The sequence below is a fragment of the Vigna unguiculata genome, chromosome 6 (assembly GCF_004118075.2).
Source record: "Vigna unguiculata cultivar IT97K-499-35 chromosome 6, ASM411807v1, whole genome shotgun sequence".
Lineage (NCBI taxonomy): Eukaryota > Viridiplantae > Streptophyta > Magnoliopsida > Fabales > Fabaceae > Vigna > Vigna unguiculata.
In genome coordinates, this window is record NC_040284.1 from 20,735,442 (window position 1) to 20,753,403 (window position 17,962).

The window sequence follows — 17,962 nt, forward strand, 5'->3', positions numbered from 1 at the left end:
TGTTTTGATATAAAATTCCTACAATGATTAGGTACAAGAATGGATATAAGTAATACTTGACTTTTTTAATTAGGTATGGAAACGAGGATATATATGTATGTCACGTTTCCGTCCACATACCTATCACAATATTCATCTTCGTTCTCATTTAAATTATTAAAATACTTAATTTATTAAATAACCTTATATATATATATATATATATATATATATTACACATTTTTTATTTTTTATTTTTTTAATTGTTTGACTTCTCATAAAAATCATTCACATCTCCTAAATATTTTTTCTCTTATCACAATCTTATGCAATTATGTTTAAGTGATGTATGTTGATTAAATTTTTTTTATGTCTCACATTTGAAAATTTATGCTCTTTTTTAATATTTTTTATTATATATTTTCTTTTCACATGAAAATGTTTAACACTCTCAATTTAAGTGTTCAATAACATAAACTTTGCATTTATTAGATAATATAAAAAATTTATCTTTTTTATTTTATTTTTAATATTTTTTTTCATTTGAAAAACTCTTTTGTTCCAATAAAACAATTTTGTTATCTCTCAATCGTTTAACTAGGTTGATATTTGAAATTTTTTCTTAAATATCTAAAGTATTTTTTTACTTTTTATTTATCATACCTTTAATTATACATTTGTTTTCTTTTGTGCGATTTTATCTAATGTTCTGTCAAATTATTTCTAAAACACACTTTTGATAACTTTTTTAAAGTTTTTTATTTTTATCATCTAGGATATTGTTTTGATATTTTTTATATATTTTTTTCTAAATAATTATTATACGTGTAATTTTATCACTATAATTATATAAATAAATTTTATTTGCTACAATATAATAATTTTATCTAATTGTCATGAATTTTTTATCACTGTTTAACATATATCGAAGTTCAAGAGGTGAAAGATTTATGTTAAATTTTAATTATTATTATTTTAATATGTTTTCTTTGTGTGATTTTGATAAAGTGATATATTATAATTGTGTTTTCTAATTTGAAATATATATACAATTATAATTTATTTCTAAATATTTGATACTAAAAAAAATAATAATATCATCATTTTAATATTGAATATTTACCATGATTTTTTTATTATTTAATAAAGATTAATTAATTAATGTTGAAATAGTAAGAAAACGAGTACAATTAAAAATATGAGTATATACCCATTATTCAGTGAGAATGAGAATGAAAAAAGAAAATTTGATACTCGTTAAATTTAAATATAAAAATTAGAATGAATTTTTTCTCTAAAAATAAATATGATATAATAAAATTCATCCTCAGTTCCGTCTCATTATCCTCGCTAAATATCATTCCTAAATATACATCAATAGTAACATCTAAATCCGCCAAAATGAATATCCATTGTTTGAAAATATTTAAATAAATAGACAAAAAGCATAATAAAAGAGACGAAGATAAATAATTTAATAATTTAACTCAACAAAAGAATAGAAGAGTTATGCATTATTATTTAACGATATTTTGAGTGGTATATGATCTCCAATACCTCATGATAAAAACAAATCCCCAAAGAAACTGGATTTGCTGTTGACCATCTCCTTTGCCATAGCCTCTACAAAAACAGTGCTCTACTCATCATATAACCACTGCATCTACTTCTCTTTTAAATACACACATATTTTTCCCTCTAATTTTCACACTTAGCTTTCTTTACATTTCTGCACACTTTAACAATAAACAATAACTATCTTATCTTCTACTTCCCATTACGTTGGAGTACAAACTACAAAATCATATTTCATGCATTTTTCTTTTTATTTTTATCAAAGTGCATTTAATCATGGATATATTTTAAATTCAATACCTAAGAATTTTGGTTCGTAATCCCAATGTTTTTCTGTTGTACTTTTTCTTTGCTAGTAGAGTGTTTCCGTAAATAATATAAATAACAAAATTTAACCCTAGAAAATGTGAATATAATTTACCTAGCTTTATATATCTTACACTCTTTTCTATTATTTTATTTTGTTTATCGTACCCATCTTTTTCACACCTTTCCAATCCCGTAACATTAATATTTTGTCTATTTTGATATGTTCGTTTTGGATATCTTGGTCAGGTGAACCTGTACTAGGAAAATGAAGCTCTTCCAACATCCATTTTTTTTAGGTTTATTTACTTATTTTATTCTATTGTTTATTTAATTTAATATTTTTATTAATAAACAATATAATCATTTCAAGTTCAATTAAGTTTTTCAAATTAAAAAATAAAATCGACCAGTATTATTATCTATTGGTTATAAATTATATTACATAAATTAACGTGATTAATTTTTGAAAAATGATCATACTAACCTGTTTAATTCTTTTGATAGTAATTAGATCAAATTAAATGAATAATAAAACTAAAAGATGATTAAGTACTTTTTTATTTATTTCAAATCTATGTATGTGAGATTTTATTTAAAAAGAAAAGTTAAATTCCTCATCACCTTTTTTTTGGTTCTGTGGGAGATTCCTCATCACTTAACTATTAAATATTTAGCATATTTAGAGAGATTTCGTTTTGATGCAACATGATCTTAAATAATTTATTTTTGCATAATAATAATAGATTCAAGTATTTATTCTTAAATGGGAGGAAATCTTTGCAATCGTGTCACTTTATTCATTGATTTATCTACATTTTTTAATATATTATGTTGACGATTTTAATCTTTCTCATTTCAAGTGCTTAATGTGGTAATGCATAAAGGATTAGATTAGGAATTAAATTACTAAAATGACACTTTATCCATGTTTGGTTTTAAAAGGGTACATTAAAAGCTAGAAGTTGGGATTAGGGCTAAACATGGATTATATGGTGTGGTTAAGTTAAGGATAAATGAAGATTAGAGTAAATAATTTAGATTAGGCATAGAGTGTGTTGTTTCCCTTTTGTGTAAGTAAATCCGAAAAAGCAAAAAGATAGAGAAAAAGAAAAGAAAAGAAAAGAAAAGAAGAAGAAAAGGTTGACATTGACCCTCTCTTACCCCCCTCATCCCATATGCTTGAGTGGGCACAGCATCTTCCTCACTGTGAAAGACAAGCACTCACAAAGCTTTTCAAACAGAATATATCTAAATTAATTACTAATTCACAATTACAAATTAAAATAGATACATCCATTTATGCACACTTCAAATCTTTACCCTCTTCCTTTCTCCCCCACACAACACAACAGAATCTATGCCCACCATTGCCAAACACACACACCCCACTCATCATTTTTTTTTTCCACCTTCTATATATTCTTCACAACAATTTCATCTTCTGTAAAAATTATTTTCAAAATTAAAATTATTCAATTTCTTGTTTCGATTATGGAAAAACTCAACCCTGTACCAATTATGTCCAACTTTATCCGTACACTCCTATGTATTATTAAGCAAATCTCAAAAGTATAAATTTTAACTTCAAATCGTATTGTTGTTATCGTGAAACATTATTATTTGCAGTTCAATTTATTACATCTTTGGGAAGTAATATAAAGATTAGAGTAATTACTCTAGTTTAATTATGATCATAAGCTTAAATCTTGTATGATTTGAATGAGATTTATCTGTTAATGGAAGAATTAAGCAATTGTGTAGATTTGAGAGATTAATGAGAAAAAAGTTATATTTATTTAACATGAGTTGGAATATATATAACTGTTGTTGGAACAGAAATTAAAAATAAAAATTTGATATAAAGAAAATTGTCATCTCCCCACAAAAACAGCAGCATCCTCTTCTCTTGATGATGAACTACTTCAACCCCAACACTTTCAAACCTCACTCACTTCACTCCCTCTCTCCCTTCTACTTCTTCTTCTTCTTCATCTTCTTTTTCTTCTTCCTCTTCTCTTCTTCCAACTTTTGCTTCTCCCATTAACCACTTTCTTCTACCTTCAACTCCATACCAGAAAACATCACATAAACACTTTTCTTATCACCGTATTGTTTTTATTATTGTAATTATAATTACAATAATAAAAAAACATTTTTGCATATATGCTCGCCGGAGATGCCGACGCCGGTAAGCACCGCGAGGCAGTGTCTCACGGACGAGGCGGCGCGTGCGCTCGACGACGCCGTCACGGTTGCCCGCCGCCGAAGCCACGCCCAGACCACCTCCCTCCACGCCGTCTCCGCGCTTCTCTCACTCCCATCCGCGGCGCTCCGCGACGCCTGTGCTCGCTGCCGCAGCTGCTCCTACTCCCCCCGCCTCCAGTTCCGCGCCCTCGAGCTATCTGTCGGCGTCTCCCTCGACCGCCTCCCCACAACCAAAAGTGCTGGCTCCGCCGGGGCGGATGGAGGCGCCGGCGACGAGGGTCCCCCTGTCTCGAACTCCCTGATGGCCGCCATAAAGCGGTCACAGGCGAACCAGCGGCGCCACCCGGATAGCTTCCACCTTATGCAGATGATGCAGCAGCAGCAGCATCAGACGACGTCGTTGCTGAAAGTCGAGCTGAAGCACTTCATTCTGTCTATTCTGGACGACCCTATCGTGAGTCGCGTCTTCGGCGAAGCTGGTTTCAGAAGCTACGACATCAAGCTGGCGCTTCTGCAACCACCTCCACCTTCAAGAATCTTCTCGCGGTTGACCCCTCCGGTTTTCCTCTGCAACCTGGAACCGGTTCAGAAGGGCGGTTCGCGACTGGACGAGAATTGCCGCAGAATCGTGGAGGTGGTGACGAGGAAGAGCAAAAGGAACCCTCTTTTGATGGGGGTGTACGCGAAAAGCGCTCTGAAGAGCTTCATCGAATGCGTGGAAGGTCGTAAAGGTGGGGTCTTGCCCTGTGAGCTGAATGGGTTGAGTGTGGTTTCGGTGGAGAAGGAGATTGGGGAGTTCTTGAGAGAAGGTGGGAACGGAGGGAAGATTTTCGAGGAAGTGGGTGGTTTGGTGGAGCAGTGTTCTGGTGCTGGGGTTGTGGTGTGTTTTGGGGAGATTGAGCTTTTTGTCGGGGGGAATGAGGAGGGTGTTGAGTTTGTGGTTTCGCAGTTGACGAGGTTGTTGGGTGTTCATGTTGGGAAGGTGTGGTTGGTGGGCGTGGCGGGAACCTCGGAGGCCTATTCTAAGTTCCTGAGGTTGTTCCCTACAGTCGACAAGGATTGGGATCTGCATCTCCTGACCATGACCTCTGCCACCCCTTTCATGGAAGGACTCTACCCCAAGTCCAGGTGTGTTTCTTTCTCACTTTCTCCTTTCTTTATTATTGCTTCCTTTTCCTTCCTTCTTTCGACCTTTCTTGTACTCTCTTCCCTTCAAAATTCCAACTTTTCTGTACTATTTATTTTGGTTTCGGGTTAGTAAATAACAATAATACAAAATAATATTAATATATTATATCAAAAGGTAGTGCTGTGTTTCGGGGTAACATGGTTTTTCTTCTCAGGATAAAGTTGACGACAAACAAATGATCAGGTGTAAATTGAAGCTTTCTCACTAGTCTGCTTCTGTTCAAATCTTTCACTCCCTTCTTGAGTTCAATTCTATGATCCCACTGGTTTTGCTGCTTTTAGTTTCTTCCCTTTCTTTGTCTTCCTTTAATCTGTCACTGTTAAAGTTGTTTTTGTTTCGTTACAGTGGAAACACAAAGCAAGTTTTTTTTTCTTCTTTTTTTTATTGTTATCATAATTATAGTTAAATTTTAATCTACCTCACTGATACGTGTGAGCAAGAAATTGTTATAAAGTCAGAATAATCATTCCATAGTCATGATTCTGCTTAATCTTCACTTAACCTGTGATTGAGTTGTTTTATTTAGGAGAAATTTTTTTACCGTGGTGAAGTTCATTGATGATTCAAATTTGTTTTGTTTTGATAGAAGAAAGTGATTCTTGAGTCCCCATAGATTTGGTGTGGTGTACTACTACTTATTTGGGGAAGTAGTGAATCTGAATCCTGAAAGTTTTGCTTTAATTTGTGGGGTTTTGGGCAATTACGTTCACACAACCTGGAATGGTCGCATTCAGTCTTGATTAGCATGATCTACATCTTGGCATGTAGAGAATCTGCAGAGATTTATTTATGTAGGCTTGCGCAGTAATAAATGTTATTTCTACCGGCAGGCTTTTCGGCTGAAAGCTGTAATAAATGCATCTTCTTTTTCAGTTTTTCTGCACCCCTGGCCCACGGGCCCCTCCACTGCATTGGGTTATGTTATGAACATATTTAGACTCCCTGAATGATACCTTAAAGAGGGCCTTTTATAGAGCCCATCAAACTTCATAGCCTCCTCCTGGGTTGAATATATAGGTTGTTGTTTTCCACACTTGAAAAGTATTTACAGTTCAATGTAAACTAGGTATGTCAGAATCTAAACACTGCATTCTCTCTCCTATAGGTTTTGTGTTGAATCTAGTTAGTAAGTAAGTTCAAACTTGTTGGTAGATGATAATTAATTACTTATTTAAGTGTTTTCTTCTGAACCTTGAGATTTGTTGTGATTCTGGTGAGCATTTGTGTGTGACCTAACTCACATAAGTTTTTTTTTTTTTTCTTGGTGGGTGTGATGAGGGTTTTAGAAGTCTATCTCATGATGTGCAATGTAGCTTCTGACACAGTTCTGTGCCTATAATATTGGATATAGAAGTTCACACATTTGATGGTAAAAATTGCAGCTTGATGGGGTCCTTTGTGCCATTTGGCGGGTTCTTTTCTACAACTTCTGAGTTGAAAAATCCCGTTAGCTGTACGAATGCATCATCTTTAACACGGTGTGACACATGCAATGAAAAGTGTGAACAAGAAGTTGCTGATATTTTGAAGGTAGGTCCTGCAACTTCAGCATCTGGTTACTCAACGAGCTTGCCTTGGTTACAAAAGGTTAATGTGGAGACAGATATGGCAAAGGTGTGTGTTATCATCACCTAATCTTGTTTTCCCTTCTTCAATGCATGCAGAGACATTCACATGCTCACACACTTACTTGCAACATCTTGGGGGAAATTGCTGTACTGAACTGACCCACTAAAATAATTTAGAGGTACGGAATCATAATAAAGGCTACATCCCTACCATGCTGAAAAAAAACACATTTTTCTCCCATAAACACAACAAGGTCGCAGTACAGTGTTCTAACTTCTAAGTGTAGCCAACTATAAGATAGTAGAAAATTTTACTTTTTATACCAGAAAAACTCATACAACATATTGAGGACTAAACTGGGGGCTCTCTCATTATATAAATAACATGGCATTGTATTTTCTCATGTCATATACTTGTCTTTCTGTTAAAATTCTTGCATCAGTTTGTGACTGTATTTATTTAAGAACGAACTTCATCATCCAGTGCAGACTAATGAAGAAAACACAAGTATGAATGGGAAGATCTTCGGATTGCAGAGGAAATGGAGTGATATTTGTCAACGTCTTCATCAAAACCGACCATTACCTGAATTTGATATTTCTAAAACAAGGTTCCAAGTTCCCTCCCTTGAGGGGTTTCAATTTGGTCCTGGAAGTAGTAGCAAAGGTCCACCCCATAGTGAAATCCAATATTCCCAAAGTGCATTTCCATTCAAACAGATATTACCAGTTTCAGTACCTTTTGACACTGTTACAATCACTGATGAAGCAGATCACATGGCAAAAGTTTCTAAGACTGGTATGCATAGTACTTGGGTTTCTCCTTCCCCTAAGGCCAATTTGAGCCTACATGATCACACACCATCTTCATCCTTGACTCCTGTGACCACTGATTTGGGATTAGGAACAATATATAAATCAGCCACTCATGAACCAGACACCCCAAAACTGAGTGATCACAAGAAGCATCTTCACAACATGCCAGATTCCCTTTCAAGTGATTTTAATCCTATGAATGAGTGCACTTCACACCAAATTGCTAGATCTTCTTCATGCACGGGTCCAAATCTAGAAGGGCATTTTGAAACAGTAGATTTCAAGTCACTGTACCATCTTCTGACTGAAAAGGTTGGGTGGCAGGATGAGGCCATATATGCTATCAATCAGACTGTGTCACGGTGTAGATCTGGTGTTGGAAAGCGTAGTAGTGGCTCACATGTTAGAGCAGACACATGGCTTGCATTCCTTGGACCTGATAGAGTTGGGAAAAGAAAAGTTGCTGCAGCACTTGCTGAGATTCTATTTGGAAACAAACAAAGCCTAATTGCTGTGGATTTGAGCTCTCAAGACAAGTTTTACCCATCAAACTCGGTTTTTGAATTCCAAGATTCATATTGTCATGATGTGCTTATGAGGAAAACAGTTGTGGACTACATTGCTTGGGAATTGATTAAAAAGCCACACTCAGTTGTTTTTCTTGATAATGTAGACCAAGCAGATTTTCTTGTGCAGAATAGTTTGTTCCAAGCAATAAGAACAGGTAAATTCTCGTACTCGCACGGAAGGGAAATCAGCATCAACAATGCAATATTTATCGTAACCTCTTTGAGTTTGGAGGAAGATCCTAAGATGTTCCCAGAGGAAAGAGTCCTAGAAGCTAAAAGATGTCAAATGCAATTATCACTTGGACATTGCTCGCAGGATGCAAAAAGGAGTGGTTGCACTAATGTGAAGGTTGGTCAAAGAAAAGCCTCGAAAACAACAATCCTGAAGAAAAGAAAGGTAGTAGAAAATGGTGATTCTGAAGAGAGAGCATCATGCAAGACACTGAAGCAGGTGATGGAGTCATCATCATCAAGGTCCTATCTGGATCTTAACATTTCTCTGGAGGAGTTTGAAGAGGACAACAACAATTGCAGTGATTATGGAAGTGAGTCCTCCATAGTTGAAAAAAACTGGTTAAGTGACTTGTGTGATGAAGTTGATGAAAAAGTTGTTTTTAAGGCTTTCAATTTTGATTCTGTTGCTGAGGAAGTAATAAAAAGCATTGACATACAATTTCGAAAGACGTTTGGGTCAGAATTTATGCTGGAAATTGAGTATGAGGTGATGACACAGATTGTTGCAGCTGCATGGTTATGTGAGAAGAAAAAAGCATTGGATGATTGGGTTGAAGATGTTCTTGGGAGAAGCTTTGGTGAAGCTAAAAAAAAGTACCAGTTTGCAGCAGAATATGTGATGAAACTTGTTAACTGTGAAACAATTTTTTTGGAAGATGAATCTGGTGGAGTATGCCTTCCAGCTAGAATTAACTTGAACTGAATTTTTGGTCACTATGTATTTAGTAATTACATGTAAAATGTAGCTTCTAGGATATAGCATTTGGTAGTCACTAGCATTTTTCGGCTAATCATCCCACAATTTTTTCTTTTTGTGGTGATCGTTGTGATGCAATTCCTATGGTAAAAGAATTCATGTGTATCTTCACAAGGTTTTCTTTGTTAACCCCATTTTCTTTCTGCACTCATCTTTCTTTTTCTCTCATCCAAACCTAATAATAATATTTGCTGCAACTTTTATATAACATCACGTTTTATATAAGTATATTAGCATGTTAAAAATGAATTTAATCAGACAACCAAAAATAATATAATGCTCAAAATTTCAATTGTTTTTTAAGCTTACTTTTCATTATATTTATGATTATTTTTATTTTAATGAGTTTCATAGTAAAAGATCAATCAACTCAATAATAAACATTCATGTTTTCTGTCATTTGAAAGTTCAAAATTGTTTAAGCAAAACATTTTGAAAGAATATAAGATCCCAATAACAAATATAAGATCCAAATATATGACCGTTAAAATAGAGATATTCTATAAAAAATTTATTCGTAATTATTAAAATTTCCATCACTAACAATTATGCATATAAAAAATATTTAACTAAAACTTAGTATATATTTGTTTATTATTTAACGATTGGCATAAAATATCTCCACTAAAAATTAAAAAGAATAATAAAATATAAAATAGTTTAATAATTTATGGGGCGTATTGAAAAACTTTGATGAATTTCTAGGCCTGAATAAAAAGTTGATTGAACAATTTAAAATAGAAAACTTAGCATAAAGAATTGTGACAAATTATAAAATATTACTTCCAAAAATAAATATCCAATTTATCAAGACCAATAAAGTTAGAGAATTTTAATGAATAATAATACATATTATATTATATTTTAATATATTCATATAATTAAATTACTTCAGTAGAGATTATATATAATGACATTATTTTATTCTGAGGAATAATTATTTTCAACAAATGAGTATGAGTATACTATTATATCACAATAAAACATTTAATTTGTGAAAAAAGAATGATGTTTTTATTAATAGGCTTCACAATAAATCATAACTAAAAAGTTAGAAATTAATACATTTAAAAGTAATAATATACTTTTTATATAACTAGAAAAAGATAGTTCAACCATTAATTAATATAACCAAATTCAAAAGAGAGGTAACCCATCCACCACTCAACCCAAAACTCTAATGTGTACGCACTAAATAGGCTCAAGTTAAAAAGTTAATTTCTATTTACACCCTTTATGTAAATTATTTTCTTCTCATACTCCCATAATTTCTAACTGCACCCACATAATTTTCAAAACCTTTTGTATAGTTGATTTTGAGATTAGCTGTTTCAAAAGTGTTTTTAGAATGAGCTTTACGAAATTTTTGAAACAATTTCTGAAATAGAATTTTTAGAACAGGAATTTCTTGAATAACTTTTGTGATAATTCATGATATCTTTCCAAAAGAGTTTTTCAAAATGAATTATCCAGAACACAAGAAATGCCGTTCAGAATGAACTTCTAGATTTCAAAGTCCAGTAATTTTCTTAATGAGATTTCAGAATTGGGATAAAATAGGACAATATAACGTAAATAAATATGTAGAAATGTTTTTTTAGAAAAAATTAAAGATTATGTTAATTCAACTTCTGTTATTAAATAAAGTCCAGAGTCATTGAATTGATGAAATTTTCTTATGAATGTCAGCAATACAAATGATATATTACATCAAAAGGTTAAAAAAAGAGAGAGAATACTTTATAGAAGCTTAACATCGTGTTTGGAGAAATAGTAGAAAAAAGAAAGAGAATAATTTACATAACATTGTGTTTGAATAAATCATTTCTACAATTTGAGAGTAAACAAATGGCATGATATTTAAATTTACCATTGAATCCTATTTATTTTTAGAATATTTTTTAAATAGAATAATTAAAATATTCTACATTTCAATTTTCTTATTTGAATAAAATAATCTAATTTCACTCTAAATATATTTATTTTAAAATATAAAATTTTAAAATAAAACTTTATGAAAAAATATTAGTCAAATTTAAATATTCATATAATATTTAAAAATTTAATTTTAAATTTAATATTTCAAGATATGTATACAGAGAACGTGATTAATTGTGAAGCTTTAAGTTTTTTTAAGTAAATTTCAAATTTTATTATTTTATTTATTTAAAATACCTTCTAAAAATTTATCATTTTTATTTTTTTTTATTTAAACAATTCTTTTAATTCTAAAACCAATTTCAAATTTATCAAATAAATAAATTATTTGATCAAAACACACGATAAAAAGAAATATAAAAGGACTATCCCTCTCTCGTCTTCTCTTCTTTTGTTTCGGAATGCTTGTTTTTATTATTTTTCAATGTTGTGAACATGACCAACAAATGTGGGCACATTCTAAAAACCATGTTTCTAAATACATGAAAATAAAGTACTCTACAAGATAGATCATATGGTAAAATAAAGAACTCACATGAAATAATATTGTTGTAATATGTTATGATGTGGAACTTACAATTTCATAAATACTATTCAAACTTTTCCTTTTTAGGTTAATCTTAATGAATTTAGTATAAACAACAAATCATAACTTCTTTTAGTGCAAATATCTTAGTGTAGTAAAGGCCAAATAGACCATATCACAATTAAATCGGACTATAACTTTTGGCATAAGTGTTTATTCTAGTAGTTTTTCTTTTTTTTCTCTATAAAAGCATTAACTTTACAGAACTACAAAGGGAAAGTGGGGTAACCAAGATTTTCTCCAACCAGAGAGAATGGGCAAGTGGTCACACAATTTTACAGAAGTGAAGTGGTTCAAAATATCAACATTTATTTTTCTATTTTTTATATAACAAATAAACATAGAGACACTGACAGCATGTTGAATCCCTCCAAGGATATATCCTTAATTAGTTCTGAATCTGTGATCTTTGTTTCGGCCAAATTTGCAAGAATGTGTCATTAATTACACCCTGACAACTAGGCCATTCCTAAAAGTAATTAGCAAAATTAGCCTTTAGAGGACAAACTAGAAACATAGTGATATATGTTTTTGGGCCAATTCCCAAACTCCATCTTTAAATATTTTTGGAACCTTTTATCTCTAAAAAAATTAACTAATTAGTCTTTCGTACACATTAGTCCTTTATACACACAAAATCAACCTTTCTAAAAATGTTATGAATACAGTACCTTTTAATTTGATATTACAACTTAAAGGATCATTTTTATTTGTAGCACGCACCCAAATGCTTTAAGGTTTATTTCATAATTTTTAAGAACTAAACTAATTTTCAAGGTTTAGAGTAACTGTTCTTCTTCAGTGATAGCTTACACAAGTTCCTTAAAGTTTTTTACATTATAACCACGAAAGGTAAAGTAAACCCTTTTCATGCTTTTTCATAACCATGAAATGAAAAAAGATGAAAGGAGGTATGAAAAGAAAAAAAGAAAAAAAGAAAAGAAAGAGCATTAGTTTCACCTTTTAGTGTATTTTTAAAAGAGGGGTGGAAAGAAGAGGAAAATCAGCAGAGTAATAAAATGACAAAAGATACTTCTTTTTGCATATTTTTAAAATTTTATTATTATTATTTTTGTTTTCCATTGAATTAAGAGGAAAAGGTCAACTTTTTTTCTTATCATGCAATCTAAGAATTATCTCCCTCTCCTGATTCTGCTTTCTCTCCTTCATTCATTTGGATTCTCTTACTGAATAAAACCTAACAAAACACACACTTGGTATCCCAACCTTCAGCACTTTGTGTGGTTGAAAAAAAAGTGACATTGCTGTAACGTGATTTGTGGCAGATGCAGACATGAAGTACCATGTTAGTTATAACGTCATCTCACAACCTGTCTTTGTACTGTTAAAACGACAACGTCAAAAAAGGCTTGGGACTATTTATGAATGCCTCTCCATTGTTATTTTGCTTTTGAACTATGCTAACATTCTGAACACACCCAATTGGAAAAAACAGTTCCTTTACAGTTTCATCGTTCAAGTCTCGGACTTTAGTGCAAGATCTGCTTTATACAGTAAAATTCTCACTAATAGACTGATAGTACTGGTTGAAACGGTTGAAAAATATCATATACATTAACTACTAATTATTCAATTACCAATTATTATTCTGTACTTTCCTCTTTAAAATCCATTCAATACTCAGAACCAAATCATTAGATAGTTTTAAGTGTGTGCAAATTATAGTTGGGTGAAGGTGAAGCTGAAGCATCATGGGAGGATTTACTCTGACGTATATAACACAAAACGCTTATTGAAGTATATTAATTGATCAGGGTGTTGAGAAACAGATTCATTTCTAACATAGCATGCTTTTCAAAGTAAGTGCTTTTCTAGCATGTATGGTTTATGAAAGCTTATACGTGTTACCTAACAATTGATCTGAGTAGGTAACACATATATGTTCTTAGTTACATAGGAAATATTGTAGGGTGAAATAGGTCAATTTGGTAGCATCAAAACTTCACTTGGACTTGGTCCAAGAATCTTGGTGGAGCTTGGGATCAGTCTGATAGTACACAATGTCCCCAGTGTCGCTAACGAAGTGATCCTGACTTATGCTTTGTAGCAAGTACCTCAATAGATGAAATGGCAATGGCCCTGATTTCTGAGGCTCACGATAATACTTTCCAAGCACTGATTTTGCTGATTTAGTCTGTGGTGGAAAAACAACACAAAAAAAGGGCATATCAGAACCATAGAAGGAGAAAAAGGAAAATATCATTCAGATTGTTTAACTTCTGATCTATGGAGAAAGAAGAGAATACCGCTTCCACCAAATGGTAATGTGGAATTTGAGGGAAAAGGTGATGAATAACATGTGTGCCAATGTCATGGTGAACGTTGTTAATCCAACCATAGTCACGATCTACTGTTGTAAGACCACCCCTTAGATAACTCCATTCCTGTGAAATTAATTACACAGACAGAGTAACATGATTCATTAGATGATTTATATGTACTCCAAAAAGGGTTCAGCATGTGACAAATTGGACCAAAGTGGGTGAAAATAGTGGAATTTGACTTCAAAGAAAGGTGGTCATGGATCTAATAAATTGAAAGCTAGTTACTTTTGTAATTGTCTTGAAATTTAAAGAGATAAATGATGTTTAAGTATGATACCTGGCCACGGTACCAAGGTAGTTTCTGCGTGTAACCATGATGGTGCAAGTAGGTGACGAAATCCAGCCACATGACGAAGATCTACACAAGTTGAAATAAGTAAATAGATGGAAATGTGATAACCAATTAATTGTGAAGAGTGTGACAGAGATAGATTACCAAATAGGGTACCCCATAGAGCTTGAGCATGAAAATTGGACCAATTGTTAGGGAAAGATAGAGAAGCAAAGAAAGCACGATGGTCCAACACAGGGTTGAGGTTACCACGCCTTTCCTCTCACCAGGGGAGAACAAGTTGCTGTAAGGGTTGAAATGAGAACCTTCTTTCCCTGGGCTTCTGTTCCACTGAAATACGGTTCATATCAGAACCAGAGTGAGAGAGATGTCAAAGCTAAACAATAAAGAAATGGAGAATTCAGAGTTTAATTAAGGTAAGATTAGTGTATTAGATATTAGGAATAAAATAATGGTGTGATTCTGGAAAAAAAGGGTCTCACCAAATAAAAGGGATATGCAAAGATTGGAAAAGGAAAAGAGTATCTCAGCGTTCTTGTCATGTTGTCTAGATTCTTGTAAACCTTCTCCGTTAACTGAGGTAAAAGTCAAAAACACACAACAATCATCAACACCCTCATGAACTTCATTCACATACCTAGATTTTTCCTCTTCTTCTTCTTCTTCTATTGGACCAACAAATCTGAGAAAACAAAAGAGAAACTCTTACCGGAACCCAGGATTCATCGTTCTCGACATGGCCATGGTTTTGGTGGTGAGTCCGGTGGCTGATTCTCCTGCAGAATCCATGAGTTGTGAAATGGTTAGGTTGTCAAATCAGACCAAAGATTTAGAAATCGAAGGACAATGTGAACAAGAAAAGTTGCTAAAAGGAACCAACCGACCATCCATTGTATGGTACAAGGATTAAGGAGTGCAAGATGTGGCCCACAACGCTGTTCAACTTGGAACTGTTTGAAAAACTTCCATGCCCACTGTTCATCAACAAATTAGAACTCAAACATAAGCAAAACTGAGAAAAAGGCACAACATAATGAATTTTTATTGAGATAGATAGATACCAATCATGTCCAAGAACAAACAGAGCCCAAAACATTGTGCCTTGTGCAGGCCAATAGAGTGGCCAGAAGAACCAGCTATTGAAGCCAATTGCTGCAGCTACCAATGCTGCGACCACTAACACATCCCTGAGAACATAACTCAGAGATCTCAGTGTGCTTTTCTCCCAGCAATGCTTGGGAATCGCTGCTCTGATATCTGCAATCTTAAAGGGTGGTGGAGCACCTGGATCAAAATAACTTTGATCTTCCCTTGCCCCATTACCAAAATGTTGCAGGGTTTGTGCTTGAACCATTTTTTTTTTTTCTCGATGTTTCTCTCTGTGTTACAATGTTGCTCTGGAGAGGGATCATTTATATACGCGTATATCTGTGTGTGACCCCATGTGTGATGCTGAGACAATTAATTCATCAAGCTCAATACTCATTATATCTGTATAATAAAGTAACTGTAATAAATAATAGTAATAATATTAATTATAACAGCAGATTAAATTTATTAATTCATTTAGTTTTGTACCCTTTATTTGTGTTGCTTTCGTTGCTATGTATGTGTGAGAATGAAAACCTTCTCTCAGAGTTTCTGATACACGTCATCCCAGTGTTTTGGTTTTATCAGGCTAGTGGGTCTAACCACAAAGGATTTTATCATACCCTGTATAGAAACATGCAAAATAAGGAGAAAATGTTTATTATGGCTAAAATTTAAGATATATTTATTTATTCTTTATTTAACCGTCATGATTTTAAATATACCAAATTACGCAAAAACAATTCTAGGAAATACTAACATTCATGTTATTCTTTCATATCATTATAATTTTAAATCATACATTCACAATAATTAATCTCTTCTAAAGGGATTTGGAATTACTATGCCTTTTTTTTTTAGTTATTATACTATTTTTTTTTAGTTTTTTATTTTTTGCGTTATTAAGTTTTCTGTGAATGTGGTGATGTAAGTAAAGTTCATTCTCTCCGTAAGTATGTGCATGTTACCTTTTCCCCCTTCCCTTATTTTTATAATACTTTTTGCAACTTTACCTACTTTCAGCTTATTTTTAATACGTCTTTTGAACATGTAAAATGAATGAACTATGGATCTATATATTTTTTAATATCACAATAAATGATCACATGCATATATATTCCAAATTCAGTTTAGTTTTATTTGACTTCTGAGCAAGTTCTTTCAAACTGTTTAAGTCATATTATTCTATAACGGGCTCATAAAAGTTCATTCAACAAGATGTAAAGTTTATATATTTTTATTTATTGTAATATGATATAATGCTCTTAAGCCTTTCTCTCCAACATAAAATAACATGATTAATTTTTTATCAAGTAAAAGAAATGGTTTTTATTTTGAAAACTAATTAAATCTTGACCTAGTTTACATATCAAAAATAATACTATGATTCCTATTTTTGTATTTTCATATTTTATTTTTAAAGTAGTATAGTATAGACCATTGATTAATGTAATAATATTGTCTTTTTATTTGAATGAATCAATAGTCCACACAAACACATCAGAAAATAAAAGATGGAAATAAAAAAAAATGAAAATTATAGTATATTTTTCTTTATATATATATATATATATATATATATATATATATATATATATATATATATATATATATATATATATATTTATATATTATATAACCTTACTGTCTATAGTAAGACAAAACAGGAAGGACATAAATTTGCTAATTATATAGAAACGTGGAAAGCAAAAAAGGAAAAGTTGATTTAAATAATTAGGAGTTTTAGAGATATATCGTCTTTGTTTAACCGTGATGATTTCAAATTTATCAAATGAAAGAGAGAAACTTTTCAAGAAAGCATATCACCAAGTTACATCATTCCTTATCATTATTTTAATTAAGGTTTGATGGCTCATTTTATCACGAAACTAGCATCATTTCGTAAATCCTATTATCTATTTTTTTTAGACATATTTTATTATTATATATTTCTTTTAAATGTACATATTTTAAATGTGTTAATAAAACGACCTCGTTTTATCACCTTTCCTTGAAAAACAACGTCGTTTAGGTATTAATATAATAATAAAGTTTGTAAAAATCGAAAAACATAATAGTACAACGTGCGTGAAAAGAAATAGAATAATAAAATGTCTAAAAAATTGGAATTTATTGATAAATGGGTTAATAAAACACGTGCTAACTATTAACTTAAGCGATGGCTAAACCAACTACCAAAATTATCAATGTATTATAATAGGATGTTCTAAGATTATTTGTGCAACTTAATAACATTTCACGTGTAATAAAAAATTGAAATTTGAAACATCACAATCCATGAATTCATAGCACATTTTTCTAACTAATGTTTTCTTTTGACTTGAGATTAGAAATTTGTAAACGAATTAATAATGATTTGATAGTCGATGTCATAATAAATTTATTGAACTTTATTTAAATAAATTTTCTTATCATATTAAAAAATGGATTTAAGTTTAATTTATTTTTATAAAATTAACTTGTAAAATAAAAATCTAAGTTTAAAAAAAT

The 17,962-nt window shown here is 31.8% G+C and overlaps 2 protein-coding genes across 2 annotated transcripts; one reads left to right on the top strand and one right to left on the bottom strand.

Moving 5' to 3' along the window:
• The first annotated feature begins 3,648 nt into the window (after positions 1–3,648).
• Positions 3,649–9,345, top strand: LOC114187840 (protein SMAX1-LIKE 7-like). The gene is made up of 3 exons (XM_028076220.1): positions 3,649–5,196; positions 6,640–6,871; positions 7,315–9,345. The coding sequence occupies exons 1-3, from the start codon at positions 4,040–4,042 to the stop codon at positions 9,145–9,147; spliced, it is 3,222 nt and encodes a 1,073-aa protein (XP_027932021.1). The 5' UTR covers positions 3,649–4,039; the 3' UTR covers positions 9,148–9,345.
• Positions 9,346–13,460: 4,115 nt separating this feature from the next.
• On the bottom strand, positions 13,461–15,791 carry LOC114186845 (omega-3 fatty acid desaturase, endoplasmic reticulum). Its single transcript, XM_028074889.1, has 8 exons — positions 15,424–15,791; positions 15,247–15,336; positions 15,072–15,138; positions 14,845–14,937; positions 14,507–14,692; positions 14,348–14,428; positions 13,993–14,130; positions 13,461–13,880 (listed from the first exon to the last, which is right to left on the bottom strand). The coding sequence occupies exons 1-8, from the start codon at positions 15,714–15,716 to the stop codon at positions 13,689–13,691; spliced, it is 1,140 nt and encodes a 379-aa protein (XP_027930690.1). The 5' UTR covers positions 15,717–15,791; the 3' UTR covers positions 13,461–13,688.
• Positions 15,792–17,962: the final 2,171 nt, after the last annotated feature.

Excerpts from the sequence above, each read along its gene's own strand:
- LOC114187840 (XM_028076220.1), top strand. The coding sequence starts at position 4,040 with ATGCCGACGCCGGTAAGCACCGCGAGGCAGTGTCTCACGGACGAGGCG. Across the intron at positions 5,197-6,639 it reads GGACTCTACCCCAAGTCCAG|CTTGATGGGGTCCTTTGTGC; the intron begins GTGTGTTTCTTT and ends TAAAAATTGCAG. Across the intron at positions 6,872-7,314 it reads TGGAGACAGATATGGCAAAG|ACTAATGAAGAAAACACAAG; the intron begins GTGTGTGTTATC and ends CATCCAGTGCAG.
- LOC114186845 (XM_028074889.1), bottom strand. The coding sequence starts at position 15,716 with ATGGTTCAAGCACAAACCCTGCAACATTTTGGTAATGGGGCAAGGGAA. Across the intron at positions 14,429-14,506 it reads TCTATGGGGTACCCTATTTG|ATCTTCGTCATGTGGCTGGA; the intron begins GTAATCTATCTC and ends CAACTTGTGTAG. Across the intron at positions 13,881-13,992 it reads ATTACCATTTGGTGGAAGCG|ACTAAATCAGCAAAATCAGT; the intron begins GTATTCTCTTCT and ends TTTCCACCACAG.